This window comes from Sclerotinia sclerotiorum, genomic scaffold, assembly GCF_000146945.2.
Source record: "Sclerotinia sclerotiorum 1980 UF-70 scaffold_15 genomic scaffold, whole genome shotgun sequence".
NCBI lineage: Eukaryota > Fungi > Ascomycota > Leotiomycetes > Helotiales > Sclerotiniaceae > Sclerotinia > Sclerotinia sclerotiorum.
Genome location: NW_001820821.1, coordinates 328976 through 347379, shown reverse-complemented (window position 1 = coordinate 347379; position 18404 = coordinate 328976). Strand labels below are relative to the sequence as shown.

The window sequence follows — 18404 nt, the reverse complement described above, 5'->3', positions numbered from 1 at the left end:
GTATGTGTTTGTTTGTTTGTATTGTTTCGAATTCGGGGCGGTGGGTTTGATGGGACCTTAGTTTTGGAATTGTAGAATTTAGTGGGGCTATGAGGATAGTTTGCGGTGAGGTATTATGGATGGGAGGGATAACATAACTATTTGCATACAATGATGATATTCCCTCATCATTCAAGTTAGATACTATACTATACTGCATACATGAATAATGCCTCAAACACCTCAGTCAATCTACAACGAGGTATATCCTCTCAAATCCCAACCAAGCCAACCATCATCATCATCATCATCAAATAGCACCTAATTTCCCATCCCCGCATTCTCCATTGATCCATCCATCCCAAGGCACCAGCACCGAAAAAACCATTACGAGATAAAAACCCCCCGAAGCGGAAACCTCACCCTATGCAGTACACCAGTAACTCAACCCATGAAAACCATCACTAATACATGAACCCAAACCCTACCTACATGAACAATGGCATCATCATCTTATTTCCGTAGCTAGATTCTCAATGCTAATTTCCATTTCCAAAGCTCCTCTTATTCTTCTTCTTCTTCTTCTTCTTCTTCTTCCCCACACTTTCTTTGACTTCCTTCCATGAATTCTACTAAACTAAGGTTACTAGGTAGTTCTTCCTAACCAAAATAAGATTCAACAACAAGAACAACAACCAAAGGAAATCAAAATCCTCTTCCTAAAGAAAAAGCACGTGCAAAATTTGAAACAATACTATCATTCATCAATTATCCATCTCTCTAGCTTTAGCTTTCCTCTAGCTCTAGCTCTAGCTCTAGTATCGAGATTCGAAAATCTAAGCGTACATATCCAGGTACGCCGTGGTATATTACTAAGTAGATAGGTAATTAGGTTACCAGAAATCCAAATCCAACGTGAAGAAAACGGGCTATATATCGTCTTTCTTTCCAATAGTTCTAGCTCTCTAGCTGTAACTCGAGCTCTAGCTCTAGCTCTCCACAATAACAGCTTTATTTCTCTTCTAATTGTATTATTCGTACTATTTGTATACTCTATCAATTCTGTGCCTCCCAGCCTTTATATACTTTATATCTATATCTATATCTATATTATCCCTCAAACTATATAATCTAAAATCAAATTCAAATTCAAAATAAATAAATATTATAAATTTTTAATAAATTTTTATATTATATTATATTATAAAAATAATATAAATTTATTTTATTTTATCTCATTCCATTATATTAATAATTATGTATAATTAAATATCTATCTATCAAATATTCACTACTTTAATTATATAATTCCACAATTTTATATATCACCCTCACTCTTCCACCCTTCTCCCCCTTCTCCCCCTTCCACCATCATCCCCCTATCCTCCTCCTCATCTAACCTAACCGCTCATCAATATCTATCCCATCCCATCCCATCCCATCAACTCCGCCGCAAACCCCAAACTCCAACCCATACAATTCCCTCACTCAAAGCTAAGCCTCAACTTTATTATACCATAAAATAACGATCGACCTTCTAATAAGAATTCCTATTCCCATTCCCATATTCCATCCCCTCAACAACTAAGAACGCGAGGGGTAAAACTCAATACTCAATACTTAAAAACTCAGAACCTAAAACTTAGGATTTACGTGATTTTTTTTTTTACTTTTTTATTTTTTTTATTTTCTCTTCCTTCTTTTCTTTTCCTTATTTATACTTTTGCTTATTTATACATTTTTTACATACAAGTACTCCGGATATTCCGTATCTATTTTTATTGAAAATATAATACAAGGTAGGGAGAATTTAAGTTTTGAATGCTATGATGTGATGTGATGTTGTATAATGTGATATTGAATGTTGGATGTTATGTTGTAATCAAAGTCCTCTTACCAAAAAACCAACAAAGAAAAAAAAACCGAGAAACGTTTCACAATCATAATCACCATCAAAGATTCAAAGCGAAAAACAAAAACGTAATGTATGTTGGTGTCAAGTCCGTCATTCAAATGACAGGACCGAAGAATCTTTCTTATTCTTTTGTTGTTTTTGACTATTATACTAATAAGGTAAGTCAATTTACTTCATTTGGAAGTAAATGACGAGACCAGACTATTCTACTGGTTGGATTTATACCAATGATGTGGTATATTCATCCTATCCTTTCCCATCCCATGCCATTCCATCCAAACCAAACTATCGCTAACAGGCTTCGTAAAGCACGGAAAAGAGATGTAACGATTTGTTGTAACAAGCGAGAATCGAGAGAATCAATCCTTCCTTCCTTCCTTCCTTCCTAACAAATGAATAAAATGCTCCAACGCTGCCTATCCCATTTGACCGATGCTTTCCCAGAATACTTTGAATGATATTTGGGTATCCCTCCCATGCCTTCCTAATATGCCCCATAATGATGATTGTATTAAGAAAATAAAAAGCGTAGTGCGGAAAACAAATTGCGAGACTCCACTCCTCGCTATTCTGAAAGATGCTCCAATGCAAAAATTTGTAACAATGACCCAAGGAAATTTTTTGCAATGCCGAAAAGTTTGATGAGATGAATGGTGTGAATGTATGCCCAAATGATAACACTTTTGTACAACAATCGATTTGATCATATATTTGTAAAGGTAACGCCGACTCCTGCTAAGGATTTTTTGAGATGAGGAATGGGTATTTGTATCATAATGAGAAACTATGTGTGGTCTGAAATAAACGCCGTTGAATGCCGAAGTTGAGATGATGATAATTGGTAGAAAATTGTTTTCGTAGTAGGTAGATTATTTAATGACTGCCAGATTGTCGTCTGGAGTTTCGAGATTGATCAAATGAGCTAGCGTATGCTCTCAAAGCCTGCTTTGATTCCGCTGATAGCTGTGCTGGTTCCGAAGACGTTGATGAAGTGGTGCTTTGCATTGAGAAGAGACTGGACTGCGAGCTCGAAGGTGTCAAGGTAGGCTTGTTAACTGGAGATGATCTCGTAGGTTGGGAAAAGTATGAGGTTCTAGACGAGGGGGTTGTGCCGTATGGTTGTGCATTGCTGAAGTTGTACGCAGGCTCCATGTAGAAACCATTGGACTTTGAAGGCCAAGAAGCTCCATGAAGTGATGATGGTGAAGAGGGTAATGAATTATCACTTGAAGAAGCCTTTTCGTACTCTGCGAGACGACAAGCTTCTGAGCAGTAAACACCTCCATCGGTTTGCCTGTCACAGGCGAGGCAGAATTCCGGAGACCATTCCATATCGAAAGACATTTTGTATGTTGATTGTTTGATGGTAGTGAGAGTGTAGAGGTAGAGAGGATTGGATATGGTTGATGAGGAACGAATTGATTGAGGGAGGAAAATTTCCAGAATTCGAAGGATGAGTCTTCCTTTATGGATCTTTTCGCAAGGTAAGGAATAAATGCTGTGTTGTCTGATTTTATGTCGTAGACAAAGCTCGGTCAAGTAAGCTATGGTGTGACTCGATGAAAGGCTCCACCCGGTACTAAGTGGAGGAATCTTGTGCAATGAAAGCTACTGCCGTAATTTATTAAATGGATGATGTGATTAATGAATAAATAACAGTTGACGAATTTGATTTGAAGGATGGTATCATTCCCTATTTACTGGATAGCTAGCTGTGCGTGTCTCGAAAAGTGTATGATTTGAAAGGTTTGGAGATTCTGGTATGGCTCATATATATGAGGGAGAGGTTGAAGGATATACAAGTTTGAGTAGAGTTGGGGTTGACTAGGAGTTGGCCTGTCTGGGTCCTGCAGATAATGCCTGTCTTGTGCAGATGGCTTTTTTTTTTTTCACATTTTTGGCCACTCACCCTAAAACGGTAAAGCGTATATATTAATACAATTTTGGGGGAAGAGGATAATGGAATAGATTGCTGGATGCTCGACGCTAGATAGCTTGGTAGTCATGGGAAAATCAACTCTGTTACTAAGGAAAAGGTGTGTGTGCTTCACAATGTCTGGTTGGGTGGTGGTACATGCATGCTTGAAAAGGGCAAGACTTTTCGGTGGCTTGCGGGAATTTTTCGATTTTTTTTTTTTTTTTTTCTCTGTGTGGTGTGTTCAAGTGGTGTGAGTAATTATTTTGGTGGTGTGTTCAGATATCATGAGCACAAAGATAATCAGAAAAATTACCGATTAGCGTCTAGTCTCATCAGTCTGTCATGCCATCTACGACTCTTGATGAGCCCCTTTTGGTTAAAGGGTTGAAGTGTTGGTCTCTAGTCTAAATATGTGTATGATACGCACATATGCCCTGTAACTATAGCAGCGTCAAGATATGGCCTTATATCCATCATCAGGTGAAGCTAATAAATCCCAACCCTGGCGATTAAAGTTATGCACCCTATGCACCTCTGAACCTATGACTGATGGCAGCTGCATCCATCTTCTCCACCTTTTAAGAAATCTTGGCTTCATACCATGTTCATGGCCGCTCGTGAAGCAAATACTTCAACTAAAACAGCGACGTGGGATGATTTGTTTGAAAATGCACAAGGTGTTTAGTGCATACAAGGGGTCCACCAGTCCAAAGTTATCCTTTGGCCCTAGTGAAGTCCGCATTGGTGTGCTTGCAGTGTGCTTGCAGTGTGCAGTTGGGAGCTTAGAGGTTACTTGGTTACTTGTAATTCTTTCGAGCAAGCCTTTGATGCTGGGGTTGTTGGTTGGAATGAGGATGAAAAAATATGCAAAGTGGAGAAGAAGTGTTCGAAAGGAATCGCACAAAGGAACTGAATGATGGCGTATGTCTCCTCAAGCCATCCAATCCATAATAGGGAGTGTCGATGGAGTGTCGATGGAGCGTCGATGGAGCGTCGATGGAGCGTCGATGAAATTTTGCACAGGGTTCATTTCAAGCATTCACAGTATTTGGGATCCATAAAACAAGGCTCATGATGGGATAATTTAGAGATGTGAACACCAGAAGATCGTCATTTTTAGCACCCAAAGATACCTAAGTAAAGTACTAAACTCTAGCTCCCGATTTATCCCCAATTGAACAGGTACAGGCATCTAATTTTATTTATTTGTCAAATTTCACTGAGTAACCCGAGGGAAAGGGTGAAGATAGAAAAAGAAAGAAGGGTCATAGATCCAAGGCAGGATCGTGAAAGGAAATTATTCATCGCTAACTTCGCGCGAAAGAATCCCATTTAGGAGGGGGAGTGACTGATAATGGCGAAGTGCCTGCTGAGCACTGTGACTGTTGAAGCAATAGTTTGATTATCCAAGTCGAGTAAGCAGAAGGCCATAGAGCCAAGACCTTCGCAACATGGTAGCGAGAGGAGAGGAAATAAAAACGCCATAATCAAATCATCTGAGCTGGACGACGAGTATACTCGTCATCCTCAACCTGGTTTCAACTATTTAGCTTTGGTCCATGGTCACTGCTGTGGCTCTGTCTATTTGTTGGAACTTGGTATATAAAATAATAAATTATGATATGTGCCAAACAATTAATATGATAATGATTTGATAACTTTCGGTTAATGAAGGAGTCATGATTGAATGAATTCATCTGCCTCTCCTTGTCCTAAATGGTAATATTACAGCTGCAATAGAATGTAATGGTTTATCCATCAAGGTCAAGTTTCGTAATCTCAACCCAGCCTTAAAATCTAAACTAAATTGACTTTTCGCAGCATCAATTTGGTCCTTCATCTGCTTCCAATGATTCGTTGATGATTATTGACTTGTCATCACCATGCACATAACATTATCTTCTCCTTTTGGTTGCAATTGCAGCGATGAGCACTTTGATATCCAGTTGATCCTTGAGATTTCCCCTCATTTCATGATATTTAGATTGGGACAGCGAAGAACCTCGAGTACCGCAAACTATCGATTTCCCGTTCGGCATCATCCGTCTCCTATAATAGCCGTCTCTCTTCAAAGAACCCACCATAAGAAGGATCGGCAGCATCTCCATCACCATATTAGGTCACAGTAAAATAGTATGAACCACGTTACACTTCAAGGTAGGTTGGGTGGTAGGTACCAAGAAATTCGTCAAAGGCTATATTCACCAATTACTACAGCATGTCTCAAATATGTCAATCTCTCGCACAGACAAATGTGAGCATGAATATCAACACAATGGCCATTGCCGTCGCCGTCGTTAGCAAGCCGGATGCCTACGGTTTTTACGGAGACCATTCAATGCGACAATGCGACAAACTTTCCAACAACTCTATATTCAAGTCTGCGACATAGTTAAAGTTTTAGCTCTACGTCACAGGACTTTCGCTGCTCCCAGATTTCCAGCCCAAGAGCATAGCCTCGTGGGCCAAGATCTGAGGTCGATTTTCCATGACCATGTTAGTACAAACTTCTCCACAAATGAAGAGTCATCAGGCATGAAACGTGCTCTAAGGCTGGGTCTACCATGGGGTTCCTAAGTCCCTCAGCGCTTCCATGCCTCTATGAGCATCCTTTGAAATGACTTACACTTCTGTTAGTAACCTCAAGCAAAATGTGTAGTAGCTGTTGAGACATATAAATTTCCAACTAGAAGCCCTGTAAGGCGAGGCCATATGATATTATCGTTTAATGGACACTAGACAATTGATTGGACACCTCGTCATTGAATAATACCCTCAATCCCCAGAATAATTAACATGTTCCTATTCAGAGAAATTGGCAAAGGATTTTCAAATATAATTAACTCCAAATCTTCCCTCCGCAAAGCGGCGTTGTGTGGAAAACTCTCCACTCTAGCATGGGAAGCATTGTCCGCTATCTGACCCCGAATAAAAATAGTTTTCAGTAGTGTCAAGTGCGGGAATCACGAAAACGGAGAGAATTTGCGGAGATTATCCCAATTTCAGTTGTCCCTAACCGTGGTTCAATCATTTGATATCTTGGAGATCAATAATCCAATCAATTTCTCTTATCTCTGGCATTGGAACCACGAAAGCATGAAAGTACGAAACGCTCACAAGCTTCATCAAGACCGACCCGAGAAATTGAGAGAGCGGCTGCTTGCTACGCCTTCTGTGCCCCTGCATTGCAACGTCGTTGGGCCATGTCGCTGGTGCTTCCACGACAGTAATTTGTGGGGTTGTGGTTGTACACGGTTTGTACCTGTCACTGTACATACCAAACATCATCAAATCATGTTATTCACCTCATGCCACTGTGAAGTTGTACATGCTTCGGAGTACAGCGACGACCAATTTAATGGCATGCACTTCTGACTGCAGTCTCACAATACGCAAATTGCCCATCATGACAATGTTCTGGTATGTTGTTACGACATGGCATCTTCTATGAGGTGAAGTACTGCAGCTCTGGTACTTCCAAGACTGCAGCCCCTTGGCAGTACCATAACCCAGAGTCGTCAAGGTGCTCATGCAAAACAATATGCTTCCCACAAACCAGCCGTCCCCTTGAGATTGTCTCCTTTCAAACAAAAATATTGCTATATCAATCAATCTTTTAGGTCTAGTCCCTTACGAGGCTGGATTTCATATCCAGGAGCAATTTTGATAATCGTTTAACAGTAGCCAATCTTCTCTCCGATACTCTATTCGAAGCGAGTATAAAATGGATTCACAAGATTTCGAGCTAAACTAAAGGAACCAATGCTAGCTGGTGATCACACTAAAAGCTGAGAAGGGAGTGGGGGGGTACAAGACTACACTAATCCTAACCGGCAAAGTTCATGTCCCAAGACGGCTTCGCGGGCTCTCCATCGGACGGTATCGAAGAAGCTTCGGAATTCCAATGATAGAACTTAGAAGAGTCTCAGCCCTAGTCGGTCGTACCGATGCCGTCTTTTACCAAGAAGCTTACTTTCAGCTCGTATCACCATTGTCACGAGGATTTACGTACTGTAGGCTCGGCTGGCAATCAATCACTCATCAATCACGAGCAATGAAACGGCATGACTGTCAACATAAAGCACAACATAAGATTTATTAGAATAATAACCATCATGACTTTTTTTTAATAGCTCTATTACGCACGATATAATTCTCATTTCCCTTATCTTTCTCTCATTCAAGGTTACACAAGGATTCTGCGCAATGTCCATCAATATATATCAGATTGCCTTCTCCATTTCATTCCCAGTACAAGGGGCGGATTGAAAGGAGCTACAGTACCATTTTATACTAGGCTAACCTATTTTAGTAATCTCGCATATTCGACTCCGCATCGTTAAAAATTCAAGACTATTCTGCTCTCGAATTATCGCGGTTAATGCGCAATAAATCACAAAATCTTCAATCAACCTTGTTATACTCTAAAGCCTCCTGAGAGTCTGACTCTGATATCTATATTTTAATATACCAGGTTAGTTTTAATGATTGCTTGAGTTATTTTAAAAATCAAGTACGTCACTTGAACACAAAAACCACAAGATCAAAATATCGCATAGCTGGATCTATCTACGAACACATGGTTTGTGACAATACCTCGAATTCCATTTTCTAAAGGGGGCCACATCGGTCAACTAATTCGGTCATGAATCCTTCTCCTGTCGTTACATTCGTCCTAGTTAGAACGTTTCTGGAAATCAATAGCATTTGCTCTTCCAGATTCGTTTCTACAACCAACAACCAGCCGTTCCACATCTTTACTTTTACTCCCCCACAATCATCATCCAATTAACAGTGGAATGGTCAAATGCTAATGCAAGCACACAGACTCCAAAACGACCATCCCTCATCGCTAATCTAATAGAATTCATAGACAACCTCAATTCATTTATATCGCAAATCTTCTGCATTGCTATTGGCTGCAAGCAGATTACTATGCACATATACCTTGCGCTCTCATCTGCATCCACAAGGAATACGCAACCCCCCACGGTCCTTTCCTTCTTCGCTCTTCCGCTCCGACTCCCCAACTTGCCCTGATGTACTCCACCATTCCAAAAAATAGTTGTCGTCGTCTCATCGCGAAGCCGACATAAAATGGCTTCAGTAACGTTCTAGATCATCGTGCTTACTGGCTTCTCGTCAGAGATTAATCTCTTTTAGTGATAGGAGATCTGTGTCCGTTGACTCTAGACTCTGGACTCAGACATTCAATCTGTGTTATGCAGCAATATCCATATTCGACAGACACCGTTACATCGAACAATACAGATCGAGAATATACAGCCCTTTTGGATATTAGGGTTTCGTTAACAATCTCAGGTCGGAAGTTCTGACTCCCTATGAGAGAATCTCACTCGCCCCCTAGTTCGATTTTGTCAAATTACTGATATCTAATTGGTGTTTCGCATATTACCTTTGCATAATTCAGCAGCATCATACGATGCCTTTGAATACAGCTTAAAGGCGATCTCCGATCTTGAATTTGTCTGCACCAACCAGGCGCAAGTTCTATAGCACAGGAGCAAGGCTCTGATTAACGGCAGGAGGTCAGTTTTTTGAATGTTATAGATCCCTAAAGCCTGCAGGGACTCCAGGTACCAAATCACGATTTACAACTATTTTGGTAAGCAGACTAGGATTCTTCCAGATCTGGTTGCATTCGCATCATCTGGAGACCGGAGTGCTATAAATCCTTGCTGGTGTTTCTTAAGCTTGAGGATGTTGTTTCTTTGCAAAAACATTCCGTAACCACTCTACTCGGCAAGGCCTATAGCATCTAGGCATTTTAATCATTGCTCACGACGGCCAGGTAGGCCTCCACAGTAAGCCAATGCTTTCGAAGCTTTGTGAAATATTAATCATGACGCCTTCTATACTGGTAAAAGCGAATGTCGAAGAAAGGGCGGGTTTTGAGCTAGTATTTCCCCGCATTTTCAACCCCAGCTTGCGTGTCACACGTAGCGCTCTGCCTGATAGTCGTACTCGTATACATAAAATGACAACCATGAACATGGGCGAGAGCTAGCGCTTACAATCTCATTGGTTTAAAAGATCTGTGGGCGCAAGGCTCTGGCACAGCACTTTCAATGACACATACATTACTTGGTATCGTTCGCTGCTATGAGGATGTGGTTTTAATGGTTGCCTCAAATTAGCCAATCACTGCACAATGAATCGCCCAGACTACCAGGTAGATTTAAGTGGCAGGTAGGCACATTCTTCGTTAGGAGGATCAATAGTACCTAGGTGGTAGGATTGAAATTATAAATTAGATTAATCTCGCAAATCGACTTGCCGGTAGCCTAATTCCATCTATTTTCTGCTTCATACTCGTATGAGGATGATATTCATGGATGGAAACAGTAAGAAAGAGCAAGTAATACATGGTTTTTTGATGGTATAGGGGCGGGCCGCTAATGTGTAACCGTTAATCACGCCAAATGGTATCATAGTTAACCACACCACTATATTTCTCTTCATTCAAGAAGACGATCATATATCAGTCATGCATTTCATCGAGAATTTCCGGAAGACTCTCACTGGATGACTGAGAACTAGACGAGGTTTTCAAAGTATTACCGCGCAGAATGCACTAGGATATCTGTCGATGGATGAATCAATCGGCATATTTAAAGTGCATACTGCCAAATTGGTAAAATTGTGCATAGAGGGAGTTACAATACAGTGAAAAATCTGCCATCCTTTCGATTACACAACAGGCCATTGGCTTGACTTTTTTTTTCACTCTGCACTCGGGAGTTGCAAAAGGCGATCTTGAACCCCGCTCACAAGCTTCTCGCCACTCAATTACTTGCGTCGTCTACTGTTCCCGTTGACGATCACTATGAATCTGAACGGACATTGAATGTGGATAGCGCTAGGCGGCGCGTGCCTTATTTACATGTGAATGAAGCACATTAAGCACGCTTGATTTTACACATGGACGCGATATGTTCATGGAAATAAATATCCATGGATGGCGAAGAAGTCTTTGCATTTTCGTTCTTTACTACGTTGCACGACAGGATGCATTTACTTCATGTATGGTACTCGAGAATATTCTATCTATCTATCTGTCTGTCTATCTTTTCTCTGGTTTATATAGCCTATGTATGTGTGTATGTGGTCTCTGCTAGGAAATCATGCCGTGTTCATCTATCAAAATCTTTCAAAAAGGTCATGGTTTAACTCGGTGTTACCTTACCTTCAACGCTTGGGTAAATGTTCGTTGGTAGCTGGGCAACTAGCTACATGTATAATGTGTGCATACGAAGTTCCGGAGCCTTCAACATTTTCTCGAGAACTCCGCATCTTGCGAAATATCCGGGGCAATCGGAGTTTGCTTGTTTCTGGATGCCTGTCTGGTGGTGTGATCTTATTAGTGTATCATTTGGAAATGAGGATTTGAGTCTAGGAGTTAGGGGATTATGTATAGGGTTTATGCGGAGTGTCGTAATTAACTAATCTTGATTTCGATGCTTTTGGTAAATTGATGATAAATTTTACTTACTTGGCTGCTTTTTTTGTGCCACGGTAGGGTGTTGCTGGTTGTTGATGTTGATGTTGATCTTAATGATGTTGGGATATTAAGAGATGCATGAGGGTTGAGATGATACGCTACATGACCTATAGTAGCACTCAATTTATTTTATTTGATGCTTTGCATTAGCCTGAGCATCTCGAGGGGGGCGGATGGGGCGAGGAAACTTTTCGGCTGTGACTGGATTATTAAAAATAAGACTACATACCTTCTTCACTGATGTATCTATGTCTCGCATGGTTAGAAATCTTGGTTAAATTCCTCCGAAAAAGCATAATGTATCGTGGGTATCCTTTAGGTGGGTGGACAGTTGAGAAAGAAGTATGCTTGAGCTATGGTTATCTTGGTTTGAGATATGTCATATAGCACAGCACTGGGATGGTGCTCTGTTGATTTAATTATACAGCCATGTAGCCAAATTTATGAATTTTCATGCTCGTTTTCTCAAATGCGTCTATCAAATCTCCTTTCTCGATTAATTGTAAATTATCGTCTCTGGTTTATTCTCCTCTCCCGTTTTTTGCTTCATCTTCCTAAACGCCCTTTTGCTGCATAATATCATAATATCATATCTCGTCTTGACTTACTAACCCGAATCAAAATTCCTATCCTCTCCTCCCCTTTTCTTTCCTATAAACTACCTAATAAATCGTCGTCTTATTCCCACGTGGCGATCCCCTACATCCCCGCCCGTGTTTTATTTCCCGTGCTCGTGTGTAACGCTTGGTTGCACAGTTATCTCCAACTTTGAATCAAGTATCGCACCAACATGTTAGTGATTCTCCCACCCCATATACATATTTCCATCACATATCGAATTTTTCCTCATAAATCCCCCGTTATACATACAATGTTACTGCAGAGATAATCTAATCTCGTCGACACCCATTTCCTATCTCGTGTATTCATGCGAAGCTAGCCACTACTTTGGGAGGGGAGTCTAGGGTGCATGTAAGATGTATGTGGATGTGGATGTGGATGGTGGCGATGACTCGGGACGGCACGTTGGGAAACTCATCATGATGAAGCCATCTATGGCCTCAGCTGTGCCGAACGAAAAACGGCATGAAATGAAGAAATGGGAAGGAAACTTTTGTGGGCCCTACCTCATATATGCATGTATATATCTTGTGAGAGCGCAAGTTTCAGATGCATGTAAGGTTAGATTGACGTTTTTTCCCTCGATATGTGAGTATTCCACTGGCGCATGCCTGGATCTGTATACGGCACGTGTTCGGTATGTCGGCAATGGCGGGGCAGAGAGAAGAATCAAGATGCGCAAGGTAAAGTCTTAGACATTTTTACCCGTATGTATAAGTTTCATATGTACTTAATACTTAGTGGTATCTCCACACGTGGTAGATAGGGCAGCGGGAAACCGAAAAGGTAATGAAAGTCTTAGATATTTTTTTAAGTTTCATATGTACGTAAATTTTGACATTTTCAGTGGGCAATTGCATCGCAACTGTAGTGAAAGCAAGTTTTGCGATCGATATCGATGGCGATATCGATGGAAAAAGTCATCTGTTTTCTCGTGTTCGTGTCACCATCCGTTATCTTCCCGTGAAAGGGTGTGATGCAGTGATCACCAGATCACGAGATAAATTGCTCCACTCCCCCTTCTCCAACCCCAAATGTTAAATCTTTCCCGAAATCATATATCCCATCTTCGGAAAGTTCTGCAAATCTGGGATTATGGGATATCCTCATCACACACACCTTTTGGCTTTATCTTCTGCGGCAGGAGTTCCACTCCTCCTTCACGATATCTGCATACTTTATCTTGCGATTCGTTTCATTTATCTACAGAGTGTGGATAACTAACTAACTTACTTGTACTTCATGGATATTTCTCCGAGACATCGAGAAAATAAATGTTGATACCCGGTCTTGGTAAAGCAAGACATACAGATACATTACTAGCAGAACGATAGGGTAGTAGTACTACCATGAGAGCAGAGCCCAATGAAAAAAACATGGGTTTTAATATTTTAACAATTCGGGACTTCCAAAACCCCCACTCATGCCGTTTCGGCATTTGATATTTGATATTGGCGCTATGAACTACTAAAAGTTTTGATCATATCCCATGTTCCCTTTTTTTCTTGCTCACAATCCCATTTTGGGTGACTGGATTAGGTCGTATTGGTTCGCGAATATGCCCGCGTGATTGATGTTTGGTAGTATCCATGATTTCGATTTGTCGTATTCAGGTTCAGCCACGGGAGGTGTGGCGGTTATAAAAAGGTGATGAGACGAGGATAAGAGAACAAATGGAAGCATTAAGAAGCTGAAAGAGATGCTTTGTTGCATGTCTGGATTTTGACGGGCTTGGGATTGGTGAGACGATGGTTGGTCTAGCTGGTTTGGTTAGAAGGTCAGATGATGAGGCTTTATTGTATGGGAAGTGAAATATTGGAAGGTTGACCATGACTAACTTATGGACCGCGAGAGATGTGGTCTAGGTTAGTATGGATGTCAAGAGGTTTGCAATTACTATGCGCTGCCGCTATTATTGACCTGGTGTCCAAGAAGGTTTTTACAGGTCTTCATTTGGTAACAACCTCCAGAGTTTATTTGTTCACACACTCCGCAAGTTTGCGGATAACTTGAGGCTGAGTGTGCAGCAGACAATAGTCATGTATGTTCTACATCATATGTATTGCTTTCCGTCGTCATTTGAGACTAGATTTGTTTCATTTCATTTCGTCATTGATACTATTTTCGGTGAATCGTTGACCATTTTCGAGACAGTTCAGTACTGGTATATCTGAAGCTCATAACAGCTAGCTTGACATAAAACTTTCCCGCCTTTCAGTACAGAAGACCTATAAGCTAATGTATTGATCCGCATCAAGCATTAAAATCATGAATTTGTCTTATTATCCACATTATTATTTATATCTCCATCTAGTGTTGGATTTTTAGTATACTTTCAACCCGGTAGTGGGTTATGGTTGTATAGGCGTAGGCATCCAAGATGCAGGGACATCTTATGGAAGATGCACGTGTATATCTCAAAATACTATAACTCTCGTGCCACATTGTACTCAACCACTTCCTATTCTACGGAGAAACATGTAACTGCAGGCTTCATACCTGCTTTAAATAGATGCATAATACGCATCTTGTGTATTTGATTTATCCCCGAGAAGACACTTTCATTATAAGACTTAATCATTGTCACCTTCACATCGTCATCTTCATCCTCCTCCACGCCATTCTTCCTCAATCTTCATTATCATAGCATTTTCATCACCGAAGCATTTCATAGTGGAATAATCAATGATGCGGAGACGTCGAGTAAATAACATTCTAACCTCCCCATTTACGAGCCTTAACACCCGAAACCTTCAATCTCCAAGTGCTAATTATTGTTTAGAGGATTAAGAAGAGGAAAGTTATAATTTAGTTTATTGCAGAGTCAAGTCAGAGACTACTTTCCACATTTGACCGGTCTAAGGCTCGAAATTGAGTGTTTGATGATGCTAAGATCGATATCATCAAATCTTCCACTCCATATATAAATTGTAAATATAATTTGCTCACATGTAAAATCTTTACATCTCATGTTTTAATTTGATATTCGGTACTTTTCACGGTGTTACTGTGAACTGAATCTTTGTCTAATCTGATATCGGTGATTTTACCTATGATGTATACATGTATGTATACATCTAAGCCTCAAATTGCGGAGGCATAGGTGTCTGAATCGATGATACTGCCGTGGTCTATATGTCCCTTTCCTAATCTTGATTCGTAAACATCGTCAAGTCTTTCACTAAACTCCTCATTTCTACACGTTTGACGGTAGGGTCATCTAACATCTGGGCTGTGATTTCAGAGAGTGGTAAAGCAGACGATCCATCGTGCTTTCTTGTGGTATCACCTCATAAATATTAATCTTTCTTGGAAATATTGAAGATGGATATACATATGAACCCAAACTCCTCGCTTACCATTTTTTGAAGATGTCTACGGGTGGAAGGAATCATTGGGGCAAAGAAGTCTTAAGATCCCGCCAAGTTCGAAAATCGCTTAATAACTAGATTGAATATATACGTAGATTTGAGATATACTTCGGGAATAAATGACTTTTTAATCTTCGACCTATAAACCGTCATTGCAGCTCTCATTATCCTGTGTAAAGTATTCTTACGACTCCGCCCCCATCATTTCAACCCCTTGCAATGTACGTAAAAGATGCATCGATCAGCTTAGCTGAGCCACGCTCCCTAGGTAGTCAACAATATCAGCTCTCTGATCGCCTTCACAGAATATCATGCACCTGCCACGCGATGGACGAAATAAACAGCACAACAAATTCGAATATGCCTGGGCCTTAATGCGCTCATCGAGAGCTCCTATTTCAGGTTTGATAATCTTTGATGCGTTAGGTTCAGATATAAAAAATGAATCACATCTCAAAACTCGAGGAATTCAGACATGATAATAAAGATCCTTTAGACTTTTAAAAAAATAAAGAATTGTAGAGCCCGATTCAGGTTTAACGATTAAATAAAATCCTCCTTTACTCCAGATATATTCTGGGTGTGTGATAGAACTATATCTCATACATATGCCAAGATACTTCTGAACGAATAACCATCATCCAACCATCATTCTCTCACGCATAGCCACAATAATAACCGAGATACTATTTCCTAGGCTAGGCTAGGCTTACTTTTCAGCCTCAGATTTCATGGGAAAATCCTCAATTAATCATTTTATTTCATTTCATTTTATTTTTCTTCCTTTCTTTCCCTTTTCCTTTCCCTTCCTGTTTTTCGGGGTCGCATTTGGTTGTTTGATTTTCCGCTGCGATTCTCTTCCGCTCCGCTCACTTCGCTTGAATCCATTTTCGTGTATTTCTCAAGTAATTATCGTTTCTAAACCATCTCAGATTCTCAGCAAGCTTCCTAAGCTTAAACTAAATATGAATAACTTATTCCTGGCCACTCTTTGGTTCATCCAGCTTCCTCTAGGGGCATACACTACTTATACTGATATTATCGATCTCATGATGCTGATAGCCCGCCAGAATTTATACCGGTGGCCTGTGTATGTTTTATTTCCGCCCCACTCATTTATTTCTTCGGTGCTCCCTCGCTTTTCTCATATTTCCTATATTCTTCCGCTCCCGTGGATTCCCTTTCCCCGCCCATTTTTCCATCATCATCCTTCTCATTCGCTCATCCTACTTTTATATCCTTCCCCCTTTCATCCCAACAATCTCCACTAATCCTCTTCTAGCTATTACCCATTTCTCTCTTTCTCCTCTCTCCTCGGCTTCTTCCTCCTCCTCCGCGAACTCTATCTCCACTATACATCCACTCTCCGCCTTCGACCCCCCTATCATATCCTCTCTAACCTTTATCGCGTCATTCAAACAACACTTTATTTATCACTATTAGCCTCCACTTCCCGACGTGGTCGATACCGACGGTATTCGGTTTATGCTTGGGGACGACTGGGGATTTTGCTGTATATATTCTTTTTCTTCTCCCTATTTGAGTTTTAATACGCGTCTTTTTTATGTGTTTTGTAATCCCCTATCAAGACACAAGCAAATAAATATCCCATCACCCAAACTCAAATCATACATCTCACATTCAATCAATCCTCATATTATGACAAAATAATAACACATATAAAAAGAGCCTCATATCTCACAGCCCTGACATACGGAGCATGGAGCTGGTATATTCAGCAACGACATGGCCATGATAGCAATAGCAATGATACCAGCGATGAGAACGGGGAATCGAAAAGAGGAGTTGATTCCGCGGACTCTGGCATGGATCTCATACCGCGCACAATCCTCGATGCATCACATCTCATCTCTCGCAAGAATCTTGTGATAAAACTCATCCTTTGGATCTATGCACCTCTTCACGAGATACCCAGCGATATCGACCTCGACTTCGAAGAGAGAAATGTTTGGAGGAAGTTAGTCGGGAAGTGTGTTTGGCTACTTAGAGTCTCGGAGTTTTGCTACATGCTTGTGAAACGACTCATTGGAACAGTACCGCTTTTTTTACTCGTACGTATTCAACTTTGTATAACAGTTACAAGATTATGGGTAAAAGTATGTCAAACTAAAGAATCCAACAGGTACCTTTTCATCCCCGGTTCCCTGGCGAACTCAGCCTTCAAACCAGAAAAGATAACCGCAGTGAATGGGACTACAATCGTCCGAAACTAGGACGTCATGACCAAATCCAGTCTCATCCACAAGGAAATTTGTCTTTTCCTTCTTCATTGCAGGAACGACGTTTACTTGCAGATAACACTCATTCGGACGAAGAAGCTGCTCTCTCTACCGACTTAATGAGTCTTCACAGTATCTCCGAATCAAACCACATCCCACCCCAGAATGCATCCATCCAGCTCTCAAACACACAGGATGTACCTGACCGACAACTCGGCCCTGCCTATCTTTGTTTCATAGACGCCTCCTCATCCACTGGTTACACCACCCGACACGTATCTACCTGGACTCGATCCCACGGGGACAGTTATCCAGATTACATATTTATCTCTTACACGCGTCTCCAATTCTACACTATTATCTCCGGAGATCCTAGTTTACCATCTTCGATTAACGCTCGGCGGAGAGCTGCTGCGGAGAGAGACATGGATATGCTAATCCGATTCGCGATACGCGCTACCAAAGCCGCGGGTATAGATGCCTTTTGGATAGACTATGAGTGTATACGACCTGAAGAAGACGAGGATGCGGATGAGAGTATAGGGGAAGTGTATCGAATATGTGATATTGTGCGGGCGTGTCACTCGATGGCTATAATTGTCGGCCCACAATTTAATTATGCTAATTACTCACACGAAGGGCTAGATGTAAATTCACCAAGTACAAAAGCACAATGGTTACAAGACTGGGGAAGTCGTCTCTGGACGGTTCCAGAAGCTCTTCTATGTCCAGCCGAACATCGAATTTCTATCTACACGCCCGATACCACAGAGCCCGAACTAGTCGCCAAACGAAATCTGCCCGGTCGCGTCTGGGATGATGCGATCGCGTTACGTCA

The 18404-nt window shown here is 41.0% G+C and overlaps 8 protein-coding genes across 8 annotated transcripts in view; 5 read left to right on the top strand and 3 right to left on the bottom strand.

Moving 5' to 3' along the window:
* Window positions 1-208: 208 nt before the first annotated feature.
* SS1G_10186 (predicted protein) lies at window positions 209-859 on the top strand (the record flags this gene model as incomplete). The annotated part of the gene is made up of 3 exons (XM_001588589.1): window positions 209-241; window positions 630-713; window positions 770-859. 3 exons carry the CDS (start codon window positions 209-211, stop codon window positions 857-859), a joined length of 207 nt encoding a protein of 68 aa, XP_001588639.1.
* A 1908-nt stretch (window positions 860-2767) lies between these two features.
* On the bottom strand, window positions 2768-3238 carry SS1G_10185 (hypothetical protein; the record flags this gene model as incomplete). Its single annotated transcript, XM_001588588.1, has 1 exon — window positions 2768-3238. One exon carries the CDS (start codon window positions 3236-3238, stop codon window positions 2768-2770), a length of 471 nt encoding a protein of 156 aa, XP_001588638.1.
* Window positions 3239-3946: 708 nt separating this feature from the next.
* On the top strand, window positions 3947-4725 carry SS1G_10184 (predicted protein; the record flags this gene model as incomplete). Its single annotated transcript, XM_001588587.1, has 3 exons — window positions 3947-3964; window positions 4369-4496; window positions 4587-4725. The coding sequence occupies 3 exons, from the start codon at window positions 3947-3949 to the stop codon at window positions 4723-4725; spliced, it is 285 nt and encodes a 94-aa protein (XP_001588637.1).
* Window positions 4726-6030: 1305 nt separating this feature from the next.
* SS1G_10183 (predicted protein) lies at window positions 6031-7187 on the top strand (the record flags this gene model as incomplete). The annotated part of the gene is made up of 3 exons (XM_001588586.1): window positions 6031-6130; window positions 6679-6721; window positions 6758-7187. 3 exons carry the CDS (start codon window positions 6031-6033, stop codon window positions 7185-7187), a joined length of 573 nt encoding a protein of 190 aa, XP_001588636.1.
* A 3875-nt stretch (window positions 7188-11062) lies between these two features.
* Window positions 11063-11593, bottom strand: SS1G_10182 (predicted protein; the record flags this gene model as incomplete). The annotated part of the gene is made up of 3 exons (XM_001588585.1): window positions 11063-11172; window positions 11326-11383; window positions 11564-11593. 3 exons carry the CDS (start codon window positions 11591-11593, stop codon window positions 11063-11065), a joined length of 198 nt encoding a protein of 65 aa, XP_001588635.1.
* Window positions 11594-12374: 781 nt separating this feature from the next.
* Window positions 12375-12996, top strand: SS1G_10181 (predicted protein; the record flags this gene model as incomplete). Its single annotated transcript, XM_001588584.1, has 3 exons — window positions 12375-12543; window positions 12697-12741; window positions 12803-12996. 3 exons carry the CDS (start codon window positions 12375-12377, stop codon window positions 12994-12996), a joined length of 408 nt encoding a protein of 135 aa, XP_001588634.1.
* A 3562-nt stretch (window positions 12997-16558) lies between these two features.
* Window positions 16559-17080, bottom strand: SS1G_10180 (predicted protein; the record flags this gene model as incomplete). Its single annotated transcript, XM_001588583.1, has 2 exons — window positions 16559-16750; window positions 17042-17080. The coding sequence occupies 2 exons, from the start codon at window positions 17078-17080 to the stop codon at window positions 16559-16561; spliced, it is 231 nt and encodes a 76-aa protein (XP_001588633.1).
* Window positions 17081-17433: 353 nt separating this feature from the next.
* SS1G_10179 (hypothetical protein) overlaps window positions 17434-18404 on the top strand; it is a gene marked incomplete at both ends in the record, with an annotated part of 2180 nt that continues 1209 nt past the window's right edge. Inside the window, 3 exons of the mRNA XM_001588582.1 lie at window positions 17434-17443; window positions 17642-18103; window positions 18212-18395. Coding sequence (XP_001588632.1) covers window positions 17434-17443; window positions 17642-18103; window positions 18212-18395 — 656 coding nt within the window. The remainder of the gene's footprint in view (window positions 17444-17641; window positions 18104-18211; window positions 18396-18404) is intronic.